The sequence below is a fragment of the Phoca vitulina genome, unplaced genomic scaffold, assembly GCF_004348235.1.
Source record: "Phoca vitulina isolate PV1807 unplaced genomic scaffold, GSC_HSeal_1.0 scaffold4, whole genome shotgun sequence".
NCBI lineage: Eukaryota > Metazoa > Chordata > Mammalia > Carnivora > Phocidae > Phoca > Phoca vitulina.
The window spans coordinates 20,275,110-20,293,671 of NW_022589707.1; the positions used below are offsets into that span (position 1 = coordinate 20,275,110).

The window sequence follows — 18,562 nt, forward strand, 5'->3', positions numbered from 1 at the left end:
ACACAGAATCTCCTAATGTTCAAGGAATTATAAAATATTAAATATCTATGTATAAAATACTAAAAAGGAAAAATATGGAATCATAAAATGATAAAGACTGTCAGATGATAAGCAGGATAAGCAGAAAAAAACCCACTTAGACCCTAAACCAAAACTATAGAACTCCAAAACCAGACAGAACATTGCAAAATGGGTCAGATTACTTACAAAGGAAGGCAATTAGATAGAAAGTAGTTTTATCACCAAAAACAATAGAAAACTAGGATAAGGATCTACAAAATGCTAAGGGAAAATAACTATCAATCTATACTTTTATACCCATTGAGACTATCTTTCTATATTAAGGGTAAAATTAAGAAATTATCAAATTAAAAACACAAAGAGTTCTCCCCCAGCAGACTTTCACTAATGGAACGATAAAAGATGTTCCTCAGTAAAAAGGATAGTGATCCTAGACAGAAATTTGATATATAAAAATGTAAAATGAGGGAATAAAAGGTAAATATGTAAGTAAATCTAAACAAACTGTGTTTGTATATAATAAAAATAATAATGATGTTTAATTTGGGAAATTAAAATGAAAAGAACTAAAATATTGGACAGAAATTCAATTTAACTGGAAGGAAGGAAGGAAGGAAGGGAGGAAGGAAGGAAGGAAAAAAGAAAGGAGAAAAGAAAGAAGAAAGAAGGGAGAAGGAGGAAGGAAGGAGGTAGAGGCAAAGCATCCCCACATTATGGCTCTCACAATTCCTAAGCACAATCTATTTTGTGTCACTATAGCTTAGGATGTGAAGCAGAACTCCAATTAATGGTTTTTTAAAAAAGATTATATTACTTTTTCTTCTCTTATTATTTAGTTTAATGTTTTCTCACTAGGAACAGACATTAATCATGGATTGGGAAGCTTTTTCAGAATGTGCATGTAAGCTCAAGACTTCTGACTCCACAGTAGGTGGTAGGCCCAGAAGTGCTTGTTTTGGGATGGCTTCCCAAGTGATTTTAATATGCATCTTTGGCTAGCAAGTTATTATTCTCTGTTTTAACAAATATTTTTCGAGTACCTCCTATGTGTCTGGTCTGAGCTTGACCTGGAGATACAATCTTATTTATATTTATTATATAAGATAATCTTATCTTATTTGCATAAGATAGTCCCTACTTTTCAGGAAGTTTCAGTGAGTAGGGGGATGAAAAAATGAAATGAAAAAAGTGTCCATTGTACAGGATGTAGAGTGGCATAGACTGTTCATTATTCCCCAATTTCTGTTCCCTTTAATAATAATAGATTTTAATCTAGCCAAATGGCTGTCAGAAATAATAAAGACGACATTTACCAGTCTTCCTTGCAGCGCAAAATGGGGTCAGGTGATCAAATTCTGCCAAAGGATATAAACTGGTGCATTATTTCCCCAGACAGTTTCTGGGAAATATTCTAAAGGAGATTTATTGTGTTTGCTTTATTTCGTCTTTGGACTTTCCTCCATTGTGCTGCCTGGAATTCAGATGCGATAGCTAGAATGTCATACACCATCTTGAGATTGATCAAGTAGTGAGTCTGATAATTCTTAGTCCCTGTGCTCTTTGTAGAAGAGAGTCTTGCACTGCCTCCAAAGGCCAAATCGATTAATATTTTTCAAGAGAGGGCAGATTTCATATGCCCAGAGGGAAATATAGGTTGTAAGGATACACACAAATTAAAATCAGTAAATGCTCCTAGGTAAGAGAGTATAGCACCCTGTTACACTTAGGTGTACAAACACAGTGCAATAGATAATACATTAGAAATACAATATTTATTATCTATTTTTCTTTGACAAAAGAATTAAAAGTTATTTGGGGTAGCAATAAATTTGATTGCAGAAAATTACTTCTCTTAGTATGTTAATAGAACAGATTGCAATAAACGGTCTTAATGATGACCTAAGACTTTTACTTTCCAAACACAAAGAATAGAGTACTCTGTTCTGAGTTTTCATAATAAAAGAAATATTTGAAGTGAAAAATTGATGGTTCCTAGATCTGCAGAGAAGAACTCAAGTTCATAAACGAATATTCAGCAACATTAAAAATTTTCCAAGTTCTTAAAATTAGTTCTAAAAAAAGACAAAGGAATCAGTAAGTTTATACATTTAGTTCTCTAGTAGAAACAAAAAGCACACTATTAGCATTCACTTTGACACAAGTTATTTTTCCCATTATTAAATTTTATTCTATCATTTTAAGTTATAATCACAAAATAGAGCTGCTGCTCCAGATTTAGAATAAGCAAATTTCTAAAAAATATAGATAGAACTATATATTACAGGATGTAGAGTGGCATAGACTGTTCATTATTCCCCAATCTCTGTTCCCTTTAATATATTATATCCCTTTATATATTACTTTATATTTGAGGTACATGACTTAGTAATGGCCTATTCTGGTTCCCTTTTCTTGATGATATCATTTCCTTGAGTTTAGCTGGTCACTTTTGGCTTTTGTGTTTGTATCCCCTTAGAGTTCCATACCCACTGGATCCTAAAAAACTTATGATTAGTTTAGCTATATCCAGGAAGTGTTTTCTAAACTGTGATTGGAAATAGATTTCTAATGTATAAGATAGTGAGTTGCCTCCAATGTGATTAGATCGAAGTGAAAATAAAGCTGAAGCAAGACAATTGTATTTAGAGGTCTTTTGACATCAGCATACAGAGAACTTACTCATTCCGTTTTAAAAGCTGAATGTTATCCCATTGTACAGATCTACTATAATTCATTTAACAAGCCCCATGTTGATATACACATGGATTCGTTCATTCTTCTTCTTTTTTTTTTTTTTTTTGCCATTTATTTGTTGATAAAACCAGATTATTTGTCCTACAGAGCTCCTTAGGAACTGAATTTTGATCATTATATCCCTGTCATGTTGTTCTGCATTTTCCTTTGTTCCTAATGTTTCCTGTGAATTTGTAGAAGCCTGATCAGATTTCTGTTTGATTTCTGAAAGGATTTATTCTTAGCTGGTGTTACATACTTCAGTTAAGTGGTATGTAATGTCTGGTTTTATCTCTTTTCATGATGTTAGCAGCCATTGATGATCTGTGCCTGATTCATTAATTCATTAGGAACTGCAAAATGCTTATATTCTAATTTTATCATACGCTCCTCATTTGTTGCTTGAATAAGAAAATTTCCCTCCTCCACTCTTTGGTTACCCTGAGATATATAGAGTTCATATAAGAAATGTACAATAAATGGTTTATTTTTCCCTTGTAACTTACCAGTTTTCAGAGTAGTAAGTTGGTTCCTTAACATTCTTCAAAGGTGGTCAATGAAGGTTTTTCTTTAATATCATTTTGACTTCAAGGATTTAAATACATTTGATGCCTTTCAGTCCATTGCAGTTGTTTCTTTAGTGATTCTTGAATTTTCCCACCTTTGGCAGCAGAAGATTCTTTAAGTTGGCTAGTGGATATTTTTGATACAATTCTATTAATCTTTGATAGCATCTTTGCTTAATGGTACAACAAAATATTTCTAATTCATTGTATACATTTCCTGTCTTAGATCTAGAATTGGACATTTCCCTAAGAGACCCTGGTTTCTTTTATAGGTAAATGTTATTTAGAGTATGCAAGCTAAGGATACATTGCTAGTAGATTGGTTAATTTAAGAGTTTTTCTTACATGGGGTCAAAAAAAGCACTGATTACCTGATACCGGAATCAGTATACTTGTAGGTTATATATCTCTGTAAATTAGTAAAAAGAAATTTGGTACTAATAAGTCTTCTGTATTCTGCTGAGATATGATAAAAAGATAACTAGTTTAAGTTTCCCCAAAAAGGGGGCACCTGGGTGGTTCAGTCGGTTAAGCGTCTGCCTTTGGCTCAGGTCATGATCCCAGGGTCCTGGGATCGAGCCCCGCATTGGGCATCCTGCTCAGTGGGGAGTCTGCTTCTCTCTCTCCCTCTCACCCTCTCCCTCTCACCCTCTCCCTCTAACCCTTCCCCTGCTTGTACTCTCCCTCACTCTCTCACTCGTGCGCTCGCTCTCTCTCAAGTGAATAAAATTAAAAAATCTTTAAAAAGAGTTTCCCAAAGAGGGTTCAAGGTCTGGGTACTTCTTTGTGATATTAAGTTAGTCATTTCAATACTCTGAATCATATATAATTTCTACTTCAAAATAGAGACAATATTGCCTATCACAGCTTTTATGGGACCAATATTGAAAGTACTTGATAATAATAGCTAACATTTGCTAGGGATTTTTTTTTTAATCTTTTTTTTTTTTAGATTTTTTTTTTTAATTTTATTTATTTATTTATTTATTTGACAGAGAGAGAGAGAGAGAGAGAGAGAGTGAGAGCAGGAACACAAGCAGGGGGAGTGGGAGAGGGAGAAGCAGGCTTCCTGCTGAGCAGGGAGCCCAATGTGGGACTGGATCCCAGTACCCTGGGATCATGACCTGAGCTGAAGGCAGATGCTTAATGACTGAGCCACCCAGGCACCCTGCTAGGGATTTTTTATGTGCCAGGTTTTATGCTAAGTATTTTACCTGATTGATTTCATTAAATCAGTATAAAAGGACAAAGGATACCATTATTTTTTTTTTTTTTTTTTTTTTTTAAATTTTTTTTTTTTTTTTTGAGACAGAGAGAATGAGAGAGAGAGAGCACATGAGAGGGGGGAGGGTCAGAGGGAGAAGCAGGCTCCCTGCTGAGCAGGGAGCCCGATGCGGGACTCGATCCAGGGACTCCAGGATCATGACCTGAGCCGAAGGCAGTCGCTTAACCAACTGAGCCACCCAGGCGCCCCAAAGGATACCATTATTATCTCCCTTTTATAAAAGAGAATATTACAGATTAGAGAGGTGAAGTACCTTGCTGTTTCCATAAAGGGAAGTTAGGGTGATCCAAAGAAGCTATGGTCATTAAGCCCCTCAGGAGGTAGATTTCCTTTCCAGGAGAAATGAGCTGAATTAAATAGAGAATCTACAACTGGAATATCTGGAGTTTGATTGAACATAATTACTAATAGTAGCCCAAATTAATTTTTAAAAATGCATTAAATTCTTGGTCAAAACCTGAAAGAATATATTTGGATTCCATTACAACCAGTTATGGTGGAAAGAAAACTCAGCAACTCAGATTCCAGATTGGGCTCTTTTTTTTTTTTTTTTTTTTGTGGGAGGATGGAGGAGTATACTTTTTTTAAGTTTTTTATTTTAATTCCACTATAGTTAAAATACAGTGTTATACTAGTTTCAGGTGTACAATATAGTGATTCAACAATTCCATACATTACTCAGTGCTCATCATGGTAAGTGTACTCTTTAATCCTCATCACCTATTTCACCCATCCCCCACCCCCAGATTGGGCCCTTTTACAAACTGGCTCTTTGACTTTGCCAAATGATTTTTTCTCTTTGGGCCTGAGTTCTTCAACAGAGTTAAACTACAGATTTCAGAAGCTAATGTTCTAGGATTAGAATAGAACACTAATGTTTGGGTATGGCTTGGTAACAACTTACTGTTCATGTGCAGAATTAAAAAAAAAAACAACAAAACAACCCTTACAACAAATATATAGCTTCCATTGATTCAGGTTTCTGAATCATTGAATGATTCATTCATTCAAAAACTTATTGGACACATACTATGTGCTAGGCACTGTAACAAGTAGTATTCTAGCAAATACTGAACAAAGTGAAGTCCTCATTGTTCTAGTTTACGTTCTAGTAAGGGAAGACAGAAAAAAACAAGTATGTAATATACACTATGCCAGATGGTGATAAATACTACAGACCAAAAGATGGAAGTTAATGGTGAAGGGAAGTATCCAGCCCCAGTACCTTCTTTGCTCTTCCTTGAATGCACCAGGCCTACTACCAAATGTGTGCTAGCTGACTCATTTTTCTGAAACTGTGCCCCCAAATATCCTCATAGCTAACTCTCTTTCATTCACACAGCACCTGCTTACTGAGGCCCAACACATGGAAAAATCCCACCCCCCTCTCTATTTTCTTTCCCAGAGAGCTAATATCTGATATAAGTTGCTTATTTGTATGTTTAATATCTGTCTTCTCCAGCTAGAATGTAAGTTCTAAGAAGACAAGGCTCTTTCTTTTGTTCAAGGATGCATTTTAACAGTGCCTAATAAGAAGAAATGCTTAATAAATTGATGAATGTAAAAACTGATTATTAGGTGAATGAATGAATTAGGAGGGTGATCTGGAAAGTATTCTCTGATGAGGTGACTAAATGGTAGACATTTCAAAATTAAAACTTATGGGGGGCACCTGGGTGGCTCAGTTGGTCGAACGTCACACTCTTGATTTTGGCTTAGGTCATGGTCTTGGGGTCATGAGATCGAGACCCGTGTCAGGCTCCCTGGTCAGTAGGGAGTCTGCTTGGGGTTCTCCCTTTCCCTCCTGCCCCTCCCCTCCTCTCTCTCTCTTTCTCTCAAATAAATAAATATAAATAAATAAAACTTATGGAAAATTGTTGATTAAATTTTGCTCCATCCAGTTGATAGACTATTATGTGGCTTTAAAGATGACATTCAGATGACCTGAGGATTATGAAAGAGCATGAAAACTACTTCTAACATGGTTAAGTGAAAAACACAGGACACAAAATTATTCATGTATTTTTATTACAATCATGTAAAAAAAAAAGTCTTTAGAAGAAAGGCTAAAAATAAATATACCAAAAGTTACCCGATGTTAATAGTGATTATTGGTGACTCCCCTTATTATTTTTTCTATTTTCCAAATTTTCTATAATGTGTTGACTTATCTTTGATATGAAAATAAAAAGTTAGTCTATGATACCTCTCATTCATAGTATTATAAAAGTATTTTGTCTCGTTTTGTTTGTATTTAACACTTACAAATTAGACCTTAACCATGTCCATAACTCGGACAAGCTGGACCCAAAGTTGAAAACAGCACACCTGGATTGCAAATGTTTCCTAAAAAGAGAAAAGAGGCAGCGGAGGAGGTTGAACCAAGTCTCATGCCTTGTTACAACATCATACCTATCTGGAGTTTACCTTCCAAGTAGATTTTCTCCAGGGGTAGGAAATCCTATCAATTGAACATGCCTCTCAAGAGAACACAATGGCTAACTGGTTTATAAATAGAACATAACATCAGAAAGAGGAAATTGCCCAAGACCCTGTTTTATCCTAAGTGTTTCCATTACTTTGGTGGTCAAGGGAAGATAGTTGAAGGTTAGCAACATGTATTAAGAGCCAAAGTACACATGGGATATGCTATTCCATTTACTCTTCAGAATAATTCACTGAGGTGAGAACTATATTACCAAATTTTGGATGAGAAAATGGGAAGTATAAATAACTTACCTGGAGTCACACATCCAGATGAGTAATGAAACCATGATTCAAATTAGATTCAAACTGACTCTAAAACTACTGCTTAAAAACTTACATATGGAGACCAAAATATCAAATATTTCTTGGTAGAACCCCTTTCCAATAGCACTTCTGGGTCCCTTAAATGTTTATTAAATATTTTTTTTTTGTGATGATTTTTGCTTGCAAAAGACACAAACCACATTTTTATGAGCATGACATCAATTTCTGGACCTAGAGCAATGTCAGCCTAGGCAAGCGTGACTACTATCCTGCCGCCGTTTATAGTGTTTAAATTGCCAGGGTCTGTGAGAGAAGGACTCATAGTGGGTAAGAGAAGCACCATACTGGAATAGATGGCTTTGCAGTGAGTTGGGAACAGCTCCCCTTGCCTCGGTCTCTGCACCCCCATGAGAAGCTACATCAGGACCTGGGTCTGCAGTCAGTGTGCTCAGGTGGGGAACAGAAGCCCAGCGTGAACCTAAGGCTGGAACAAGGAACTTTGTATTTGGTCCTTTTCAGTAGATTGAATACCCTGAGGTGACCTCTTCTGTTGAATCAGATAATTACTTCGTAATCTGTCCTTAATACATTGAGGGCCAGAAAAACCAGACTTTGAAATCAATAATTTAATATGTATATTTACACACACACACACATGTTCATATAAAGACTAAAATATACTAGGTCTAGTTTAAATACAACTTAAACATTCCAGTAATGAAGAAGACTGCACTGATTTTATTCCTGGATCTGGTTTCTTAGCCAAATCAGAGCCAAATAAAGTAATATGTGCGTGTTTATGTTAATGTCTACTTATGATACCTCTCAATGGATTTCATAAGAAAAAAAAAAACCCATCCTAAGTTTCATCTCTTCTCTAAGTGACTATAGGCCATACAGTTCCCGTGAAACTCAATTCTCTCACAACCGAGCGCTCTGAGAACCTGCTAAAACCAGCAGGCTCAGTGTTACTAGTGAGCCAGAGAAGGAGGAAACCCCAGAGCAGCCATGGGCCATCTTCGTCCCTCTGCAGTCGGCTCCTTCGTACCCCTGGTAACAATGACAGGAAAATTTCTCCTCCATCGCTTCCAGGTCTGTGTCAGATGCTTTTCCTTTCACAATAAATTCTCCATCCGCGGAGGCCTCTATGTGGTAACTGGCAGGGTTCAGGTGAAGGTAATGTGGAGCTTTCCAGACCTTCCTTACGCATCTCCCGTTCCTCCTACAGAGGTGAAGGCTGCACACCTCAGCCGCTCGGGTCACGTTGACTATGTAGCTCCCTAAATCAGAGCTCACATACTGCTTCACCTTGGTACAGTTGCCCTAGGAATGTGGAAACAAATGGGTTTTAGTGGCTTTTGGCACTGACAGGGTTCGAGCGTCTAGGCCCCCAAGGCAGTTCTTTGGCCTGGAGTGAAACCTAACATCTTGGCTCCAGTTGGTTGATCTCTTAGGCTCAGGTGCTGTAACACAGGGGAGCTGATCAGAAAGGATGAAAGGTCCAAGGGGCAGGAGATGGAGAATAGGTTACACTAGGGCTAAGCAACTGAACTTGCAAATGGGCCCCAGGGTCAGCACACCCTGCCTTCTTCCGATTTACATCCTTTTTTCCTCCTTCTAGCCCCCAACTTAATAGGTGTGAAAAAAAGAACAAGCCCAAATTAGAAATCATGCCAGAGCTGCTGTCCTCTGGCCGCCTTTTGGGTGTTGTGATACCTTTCCTGGTTGTGTAGGAACCTGAATCCTCATAGTCTACCGATTTATTGTTAACAGTCAACCTGTAGGTTCCTGGATTTATCCTGTTAATTATGCTCAAGTATCAACTGCCCTGGGTTCTGGACTTCTGTATACAATTCAAACACAGGAAAGCCTGGAAGGCTGACTAGGTCATTTTTTTGTGGTTCCTGTTATGTGTTCTAAACAGAGGCCACCTGGTTTGTGCACTCAGCTTCCTCTCATGAGCCGCATGGGCTGGAGGGGGAATACCACACCTAGACAGTCAGGAATTGATTCTCCTCACTTCTACCTAATTCTTATATTGGACAGAGGAGACTTTTAACCTGAAATTGTCACAAACAGTTTCATGAAAGATATCTTGACAGCAACAAATTGAGCCTGTGCAATTCTAAGAATAATATCAGATCATCACGAACTTGCAAAAAATTCAATTTAACAAAAAATGTTGATACGAGTATTACAATTCCAGGCAAATGTATCATGCTATAGAGATATAAACAAACAGCATCTGGAAATACAGAAGAGATAGTGATTAATGTGGATTGGGGAAAACTAGAAAGACTATTATTAGAGTAAATCATATCTGATCTGGGAGAAATTTGAAGGGAGCTATAGATCTCACTTTAAATGCTATTAATTTTCAGCTAATTTCCCCATAGAGAAAAAATAGATTCAATGTGGAGATTAAAAAGTTACCATCTGTTTCTTCTTCTCAAAATAGGATGTAACACATTTTATGTAGTAGTTAAATGCAAGGGCTCCAGAATCAAACTGTGGTTAATGCCAGCACACCATTAACTAGCTTAGCTAGCTGTTACCCTAGTTGGATTTTCCTCTCTTGTTTCTTCATCTATAAATGAGGATGGTAGTCCCTACCTCATAAGGGTTATTATGGTCAGTAAGTGAGCAAATCCAAAACAAAAAGCATTTAGCACAATCCTAGCACATAATAAGTAGTCAACAAATGTCAGTATTATGATTACTATCTTAACAAAAGTTAATATTACTGTTGAGCTCCTTCTGTGTATTAGGCATTGATTTGGACTTTACTTCTAAAGCTGGTTTATTGTGGGAGCCATGAGAGCTCCGACTGGAGTTAGCTATACAAGGAAGAGCAAATACTTTAAATAATATTAACTGTACCGTCAAGGTCCTGCCTTACCTCAGATGAAGTTAAATTCATGTCTCCCCAGATGACAATGCCTGCAGCTCCCAAGGCAGCACTTTCTCCAATGGTACTGATTAGATCTTGCTAGATTGAAGAGAATAAAGTCCATTATTCATTTGGATATAAAACAGCACGCCAGGGATTAAGATTAGAGGCTGAGTGCAATATAATAGGATGATTCTCCACTTTCTTAGAGTAACACTAATGTTGAATAAACCAAGGCTCAAAAATTACACTGGGTGTTATACGCAAACAATGAATCGTGGAACACTACATCAAAAACTAATGATGTAATGTATGGTGACTAACATAATAAAATTAAAAAAATAAAATAAAAAAATTACACTCCATAATCATATGGAAAAACATACTAAATATTTTTAAAGAAAAACCTGCATTTTGCCAAACAGGATATTATTTTGATGACAGCCTAGAAATAGCCACCGGAAGCTATTTAATCAAAGTCAACTAGGGCCACATGCACACAAACCCGCCATATGTACATGACCCAGAAACAGAATCCAAAAGTTTTTCTTCGCCAAATGTGGAGAACACCTCACATTCCTCTTAGCTAAATTCTCTTCCCAATTTGCAACACTCCTGTGAGGACTTCACCTCTACAGGGACCCAGAGGGGTTTTGTGTCATTTGGATCCCAAGGCCAGGCAAAGGGACACAGTGTTAAGGACCTACAGGCTCTGATTTGGTCTGCCCTTATATTTGGTCTCTGAAACTATTTGTGTATAATTTCAAAGTACCTGACTTAATGGGCTCTATTTATGACTCATCCAGTCATGATAAAGCTGCCGGACTTTTTCTTAGTATGTTAAGGTAAATGAAAACAAAATTTCAGCAGGGGAATTTTGGTTTTGTAATCCTAAAGGATTTAAGTGTTTAAGGATTAACATGGACTGAGGCCATTTCAGAAGGAAATTAGGAGTTGAAGGTATGCAGTTGGTTTCCTAATTTAAGGTCCTATGGTAGGTTTCCTAGATAATTAAATTATAGTATATTCTCCCACTGTTTCAGATACTAAGCATTCACCTTTTACTCCAAGGATGAATTTCCATCAGTTACCTGCTAGAAAATGTAACTGGGTGATTTGGTGGGAAATAAAAGCAGAACTTTATAATTGTATTTTGCCTGGGCCTTTTATATTAAAATCAACACTTGAGATATATCTTCTTATCTGACACTTTTATGGTCCACTCAAAGGTTTTACAATTTCAGTGTTTAAAGTTTTATTCTTTTGGAAATTTTCAAGAAGGGTGGAGATTTTGGTTTAAACGACTTTCCCTTTCAGGCTCACATCCATTTCCATTTCTATGACCACGGAGTCGGCTGAATAGGTCCGAGCTGACATAACAGGAAAGGAAGGAGTTTTCGTGAGGCTCTAACGAAATAGTGGAAGTGAAATGTTTTTGAAAATTATCTATGATATGATGAATATGGGAGGGGCCAGCTATGTAGTGCCCAGAATGAGGACTCTGCTGGGTCTACACCCATTGCCTCTTTGGGCAAAGATAGAAGGAGCAGGGAACCTCCCTCCACTCACTTTGAATTCAGTGAAGCCATATTCACACGATGTGATCAGAAGGGCCAAATCCCCCAATGGCCTTCCATGAATTCCTATTACATGTATGTTACACCTTTTTCAGCTGTCCCACAGTTCTGGAATATTCTATTCTGTTTTATTTTGCTTTGTTTTTTCTCCAGTCTTTGTTCTCTTTGCTTTTCAATTTCAGGGGTTTCTATTGAGACATCCCGAGGCTCGGGGAGTCTTTCCCCAGCCCTGTCCAGTCTACTAAACAAGCCCATCAAAGACATTCTTCATTTCTGCTACAGTGTTTTTGATCTCTAACATTTCTTTTTGATTCTTTCTTAGCATTTCCATCTCTGGGCTTACATTGCCCATCTGTTTTTGCATGCTATTAGAGCCCTTTGCATATTCATTATAGTTGTTTCAAATTTCCAGTCTGATAATTCCAACATCCCTGCCATATCTGAGTCTGGTTCTGATGCTTGCTCTATCTCTTCAAATTCTGTTTCTGCCTTTTAGTATGTCTTGTGGTTTTTTTTCTTGATAGCTAGACATGATTTAATTTTTTCTTGATGGGCAAATAGATCATACTAGGTAAAAGGAACTGCTATAGATAGGCACTCGGTAATATGCTAGTAAGGATGTAGGGGAAATGGAAGGGTTCTATAGTCCTATGATTAGGTCTCAGTCTTTTAGTGATCCTTTGCCTCTGGTCTGTGAAATTCACAGGTTGATCAGTTGTGTTTCCCCCTTATTAGGTGGAATAGGTTGGCTAGATGGGGCTAGGAGGACATTTCCCTTCTTGCAAGTGGAAGACTAGAGCCAGCTGGAGTTGAGTATTTCCCTTCTCCCAGTTCACTTAGGCTCTGATAAGTCCCCAGTAGGTTTGGCACTGGTTAAATAGTTTCTCCTGAGGGCAGACCTTGTTAAGAAGAACAGAATGTTCTTGAGTATTCAAAATAATTCTTTTTCTCTTGCCCCCTGCCAGATGCATAAAAACGTTTTTCTCTGATATTCCTGTGAGTACCTGATAAGCTTTTGGAGGGAAAACTCGCAAAAGTATACCCCTACCCATGACCAAGTCCCCTGGAGTTTTTAATCTCTCAGATTTTCCTCACTGAGCCTCCAGCAATTCGTCAATTATAGTTCAGGTTTCCCTACTCTGGCTGTGGTTCCCACAGAGATTTCTGATCTGGTAAGTTGTGATTCTCTGTGTTCACCTGCCTGCCTCTCGAATTTTGAGGGCATCAATTTTCCCTGTGCCATCCCTTCTCATAAACCTAGGAAGAGTTGATTTTTCTTTTTTTTTTTTTTCTTTTTTTAAGAAGACTTGATTTTTCAGTCTGTTTAGCTTTTTACTTGTTAGGATGGAGTAGCAACTTCCAAGCTTCTTACCATGCTGAACTGGAAACCCTAAATCTCCCATGAATTCCTTTGGGCTAAAGCAGTGTCATCAGAGGGAAGTGGGAGACACAGCATTTACATTTTGTATTTATAGGTTATAAGTAAGGAAGCTACAGATGTTTGCCGTGAAACCCACACCTTCTGAGGTTGATTATCAGAAAGGAATGTTAAGGGGCATCTGGGTGGCTCAGTTGGTTAAGCCTCTGCCTTCGGCTCAGGTCATGATCTCGGGGTCCTGGGATCGAGTCCCACATCGGGCTCCTTGCTCAACGGGGAGTCTGCTTCTCCCTTTCTCTCTCCCTCTGCCTCTCCCTCTGCCTCTCCCCCTGCACGTGTGCTCACACTCTCTCTCGCTCTCTCTCTCAAATAAATAAATAAAATCTTAAAAAAAAAAAAAAAAGGAATGTTAGTTTCTTCCCAATGTGTCCTTTAGAGTTTATTGGAACTGATTCAACATGGCGAGTCTTTATGCACATGTTGACTAGAGGTAAGGAATCAATAGCAGATATTAATGCAAATTTCTCTACTAAATTAGCTCACTGTCACCTAGCTGAGAGCAGGGTACTGAATGAATCACAGAGCAGCTATGTTTTGGAGACCAAAAGAGCAAGGGCACTATTCAGTGAGGGAAGTCACAGGTAAGATGCCTCTGGGAATAGATAAGGACCACATGAGAGCATGAGCTACATGAGTGATGTCACATGAAAGAAGAAATAAGGGAACAGCGCATGATGTAACAGCAACAAATATTCCAGGTCCTAGCGTTTTCTCCAGCACTCCCTGATGCTCACCACAGTGCATATAAGTAAGGTGCCCACTGTGGGGAGCTGGAGCATCACTAATGAGCTCCCTTTGCGTGTTATCAGAGGAAATATTAATTAATTAGAGGGAAAGACATTTTTAAATCTACAGTCAAGAAAACTCCTTTCGTTATTTTTTAAAACATAACATCAGGTTTTATTTAGGTTGTGTGTATGTAAGTAGTGTAGGCAATCTTTTGTGTGAAATGAAGTGTTACTGCCCCTGTATCATCCCACCAAGCTATGGCTGCTGACCTCGATTCTGTTCTTAGATATTCCCTTTCCAAGTTTAAGGCTTTGGTCCTGTTAAAAAGTGACAGCGGCACCACATATATTTTTTAGTATCTCAAATTTTCATATCTATTTTCTCATTTGATTTTCATAATACTTCTGCTAGGTAGGTAGGGCGGGTAATACTGTCTCATTTTATATATTAAGACAATGAGTCACGGAGGTCTGGACAGCTGAGGCAATTTGCTACTTATTGGTAAATCGTTTCTCTAATCCTAACTGTATATGTATGTGTACACATGCACAAACACGCACATACATAAACAGACTCTGAACTGTGGTTATCAGGGTGCTGGTGGCTCAGACGGTGGAGCATGCGACTGTTGATCTCAGGGTTGTAAGCGTGAGCCCCACACTGGGTATAGAGATTACTTAAAAATAAAAAGTCCTAAAAAAATAAAGTGCAGCTATCTTTGGGAAGATCAGAAATGGAAGCCATTGTTAGTCATTTATGATTTGGTATAGATGAATATCAGGTTTTTAAATTTTTGTGGGCAGATTTTTATGGAGGATAGAGTAAAATGGTGGGTAAACTGATGGTTTAAAACATTTGGAAATACCTTACCATTTAGAAAGTTTTCAGAAGGATACAGAATGATTCCTGGGACTGCCAAAGAGAACTGTTTCTTGATGAGACCCTAACTGTTGTTCCTTCTTTTCTTAAAATAGAAATATTTCTGAGGCTGTAGCTACTCAAGGAAGCTTATCTAAGTTTACCAAATGTGCAGAATGTACCAATAGTGTCAACTAATCTTTCAAAATGAAGACTTTGTCCCTTGAAGTTTATTGTTTCTTCCGGAAGTAAATTTATTATCATCAAAGATAGAAACTTGTTTAAGTCAAATATAAAAAAGGAAAGAAGTTTCATAGAAGAAAGTAATATTTAACTTTCAGTTCCAGGGTCAAGAAGATCTAGAGGACTTTTTAAACCTCCCAGGTAGTATTGATTTCCTATCATTCTTAATCATTTGTTGATGACTTTTCGGGGAAGTACAGATATCAGTTCACAATAGAGACTTTTTTCTTCTTTACTCACCTCATTAATGATGTCCAAGGCATAGCATTTACCAAATCCCGATACATCTGTGCCTTTTCTTCTTCAGAGGATTAGGCTGTATTCTCTATATACTCCATAGATACCTCCTGGTTATGCTAAAGCCCTCATCTGGGTTTCCTGAGCCTCCTTCCTTGGATGCTTCACAGTCAGAACATCTTTAAGTGTAAGTGTATTAAAATACACGCTGGTGAATTGAAACTTGTAATGGTGGAGAAGGAGGAAATGTGATAAACCTATAATATCCAGTAATATCTTAAAACACCACTGCACCACCCATGTGAAGGCCTGAACAAGTCTCAGGTCTTCTCATCATAGAGAGTTTACACATAATTATTGAAGTCCAACAATTAGAGCGGCAACTACTTTTAAGTGTTTATCTCTAAAAGTTTTTATTTGAGTTACTAGAGTAGCAAGGGGAGAAGAAGGGAGAGAAAATTGAGCTGAAAGTTCATCTATTTTAAAAGTTACCCTTATGGTTTTTGGGAGGTCTTAGGCTACAACAGTAAAATAAACAGAATAAAACTTGTATTTGTAAGTTTTACCCTAGGGTTGCAAAACCATCTACTAGTGATGAATTTATGACTGAATTTAAAAACTGGCACCACTCTTACCAACTTTCTATTAGCTATGGTCATAGTCAAGGATAAACCAGATGGCTAAATCTATAGATCCACCTACTTTTTACAGATTTGCAACATCCTTATGCCTTTAAAAAAAATTTTTTTTAATTTTTAAAAACTTTTTAATTGTGGTAAAAAGACACATATACAATTTATTGCCTTCACCATTTCTAAGCGTATAGTTCAGTAGTGTTACATATATTCACATTGCTGTGCCTCCCTTGTACGCTTTATCAAAACTGGTATTATGCATTAAAAAGGAAACACTTTCTTCTCTTGACATTAGATGGTGAGGCCAGGAGCTAGAATGCTTCCAATTACACTTCCACATGTGAGAGCAAACTACTCCATTTTAAAATATCCTCTCTGATTTTTCAGCCTGCCCACCATCAACTGCTTCAAAAAAAGCCAATCATGAGGGAGCACCTTCAAACCTGGGGAAGAAGGGGGGGAGGAGTTGCTCTTATTGCCTTTTAACCTTCCCTCCATAACATGTTCCTTAAAAGAATAATAAATAAGATAATTAAAATTCACTTGGCATATGGGGCGCCTGGGTGGCTCAGTCGTTAAGCATCTGCCTTTGGCTCAGGATCCCAGGGTCCTGGGATCGAGCCCCGCGTCTGGCTCTCTTCCCGGCGGGAAGCCTGCTTCTCCCTCTCCCACTCCCCCTGCTTGTGTTCCCTCTCTCGCTGTGTCTTTCTCTGTCAAATAAATAAATAAAATCTTAAAAAAAAAATTCAGTTGGCATAAATGAAGAGTCTAAAGGGATGGCTAGTCAAAGGAACAATTATGCTCCTTTCTAATAGACCACTAATTGAGAATTCTTCAAAGAACATAATTAACAAAGAAATGTCTCTTTTAGGGGCACCTGGGTGGCTCAGTCAGTTAAGCATCTGCCTCTGGCTAAGGTCATGACCTCAGGGTCCTGGGATCATCCTCTTCTCAGCCTCCCTGCTCAGTGGGGAGTCTGCTTCTCCCTCTCCCTTTGCCCCTGCCCCTGCTCGTGCTCTCCCTCTCAAATAAATATATAAAATCTTAAAAAAAAGAAAAAAAGAAATGTCTCTTTTAAAGACAGGGAGGAAATCCCCCCATCTTTGGCAAGGGGTGTCTTACCTTAGAAAGAAAAAATAAAGGTTCATTTCTGTAGCCTAGCCTTGTGTAGACGAATACAGGCAGAGCATAATCATGGGATGTCATGGCAGAGATCCTCATGGATTCATGCACTCGAAATTGCGAGAAACGCAAAATGTTTTCGTTGTCTCCAAGAGATTTTCTGACACCAATAGAAGGATATAAAGCAGCACTGCTATTCCAGAGCCAAGAGAGCTCATTGTTTCTCAAAACTTCCTCTTCTGGGCATGACCCAGTATAATTCGGGGCATAAACATTATAATTGTGGCAATCAGGATATAAATAATAACCCCAGAGGCCCTTGGGTCTACTCTTCATTCCCAGTTCAATGGTTTCCTTCATGAAAGCTTTTGCACTTTCTTCAAATGTTGCTTTGGCTAAATATTCAATATCAGTAGCTGATACGTTCTCTTGCATATCAGAAATCAGCTTTCTTGACTTCTGTCTGTAAACATCTTTTGTGTTCCAGTTACGGGCCCACTGGGGTCGCCAGTATTCCCAGTCTATAACAGCAAGTCCACTGAAATCTTCAGCAGGGATGTAATAATTAATATCTTGGTCAGCTTTTTCTAGATGCACTTGCAAACTTATGTTCTGGGGGAGACCCCCATTAATGGGAACCCCCTGTGATGTATACCATGGATAGTATCCCAATCTGTTGACATAAAATATAGTGACATTTTGCCCCCTGGCCTTGGCCAGCGGGCTTCCAATCACCTGAAACATTTTCAAATTTAGTCCTATATTGTATTTTATCAAACACTGATCCGTTGGAGCATTCCAAGCAGCTATAAAAGGTTTCCTTTGATAAATTGGAAGTCGGGCAGGTTTTAGAGAAGAGATAGACTTCAGAATGAAGAATATGAGCAGCCATGACGTGAGATGTATTGGTTGAACAACACAAAACCTTAATTGTCCTTCAGATAATACTTTCATGATAAGATAAAACCTTATCTTCTGCTTTAATATACTGTGGAAGACCTGTAGGGAGATATAATTTTCTATTAGTGATATTTGGAGGAAAAAGACTCAAATACTGGATAGATATTATTGTTGTTACATATTTATATTTTAAGGTGCTTTTTATTTAAAGGCTTGAATATAAATAAATTGAGATATAGAAGCAAGGGTAGTGACTGAGCTTCTATTCAGGGGCAAGCAATGCAATTCAGTGAACATTCACAGAACTTCAGACCCTATGTCCAGAATACAAGATGAACAAGATGTGGTCCTTGCCCTCCAAAAAACCTCATGATCAAACAAAAAAATGCAAAATTATATCAACTATCATTTTGGAAAACTCATCAAAGCCTAGGCACCATTTTTAAGTACTTTATAAAATATTCATCTCATTTAATCTTTTTATTTTTTATTTTTATTTTTATTATTTTTTTATTTTTAACCTTTTTATTATTTCATTAAGTAAGCCCAGATGTCTGAATGCTTTCCCAGGCTCCCT

General features: G+C 37.8%; 1 protein-coding gene across 1 annotated transcript; it reads right to left on the reverse strand.

The window, feature by feature from the left end:
* Positions 1-8,277: 8,277 nt before the first annotated feature.
* Positions 8,278-18,039, reverse strand: LOC116630446 (hyaluronidase-4). The gene is made up of 3 exons (XM_032401180.1): positions 17,086-18,039; positions 10,256-10,345; positions 8,278-8,679 (listed from the first exon to the last, which is right to left on the reverse strand). Exons 1-3 carry the CDS (start codon positions 18,037-18,039, stop codon positions 8,278-8,280), a joined length of 1,446 nt encoding a protein of 481 aa, XP_032257071.1.
* Positions 18,040-18,562: the final 523 nt, after the last annotated feature.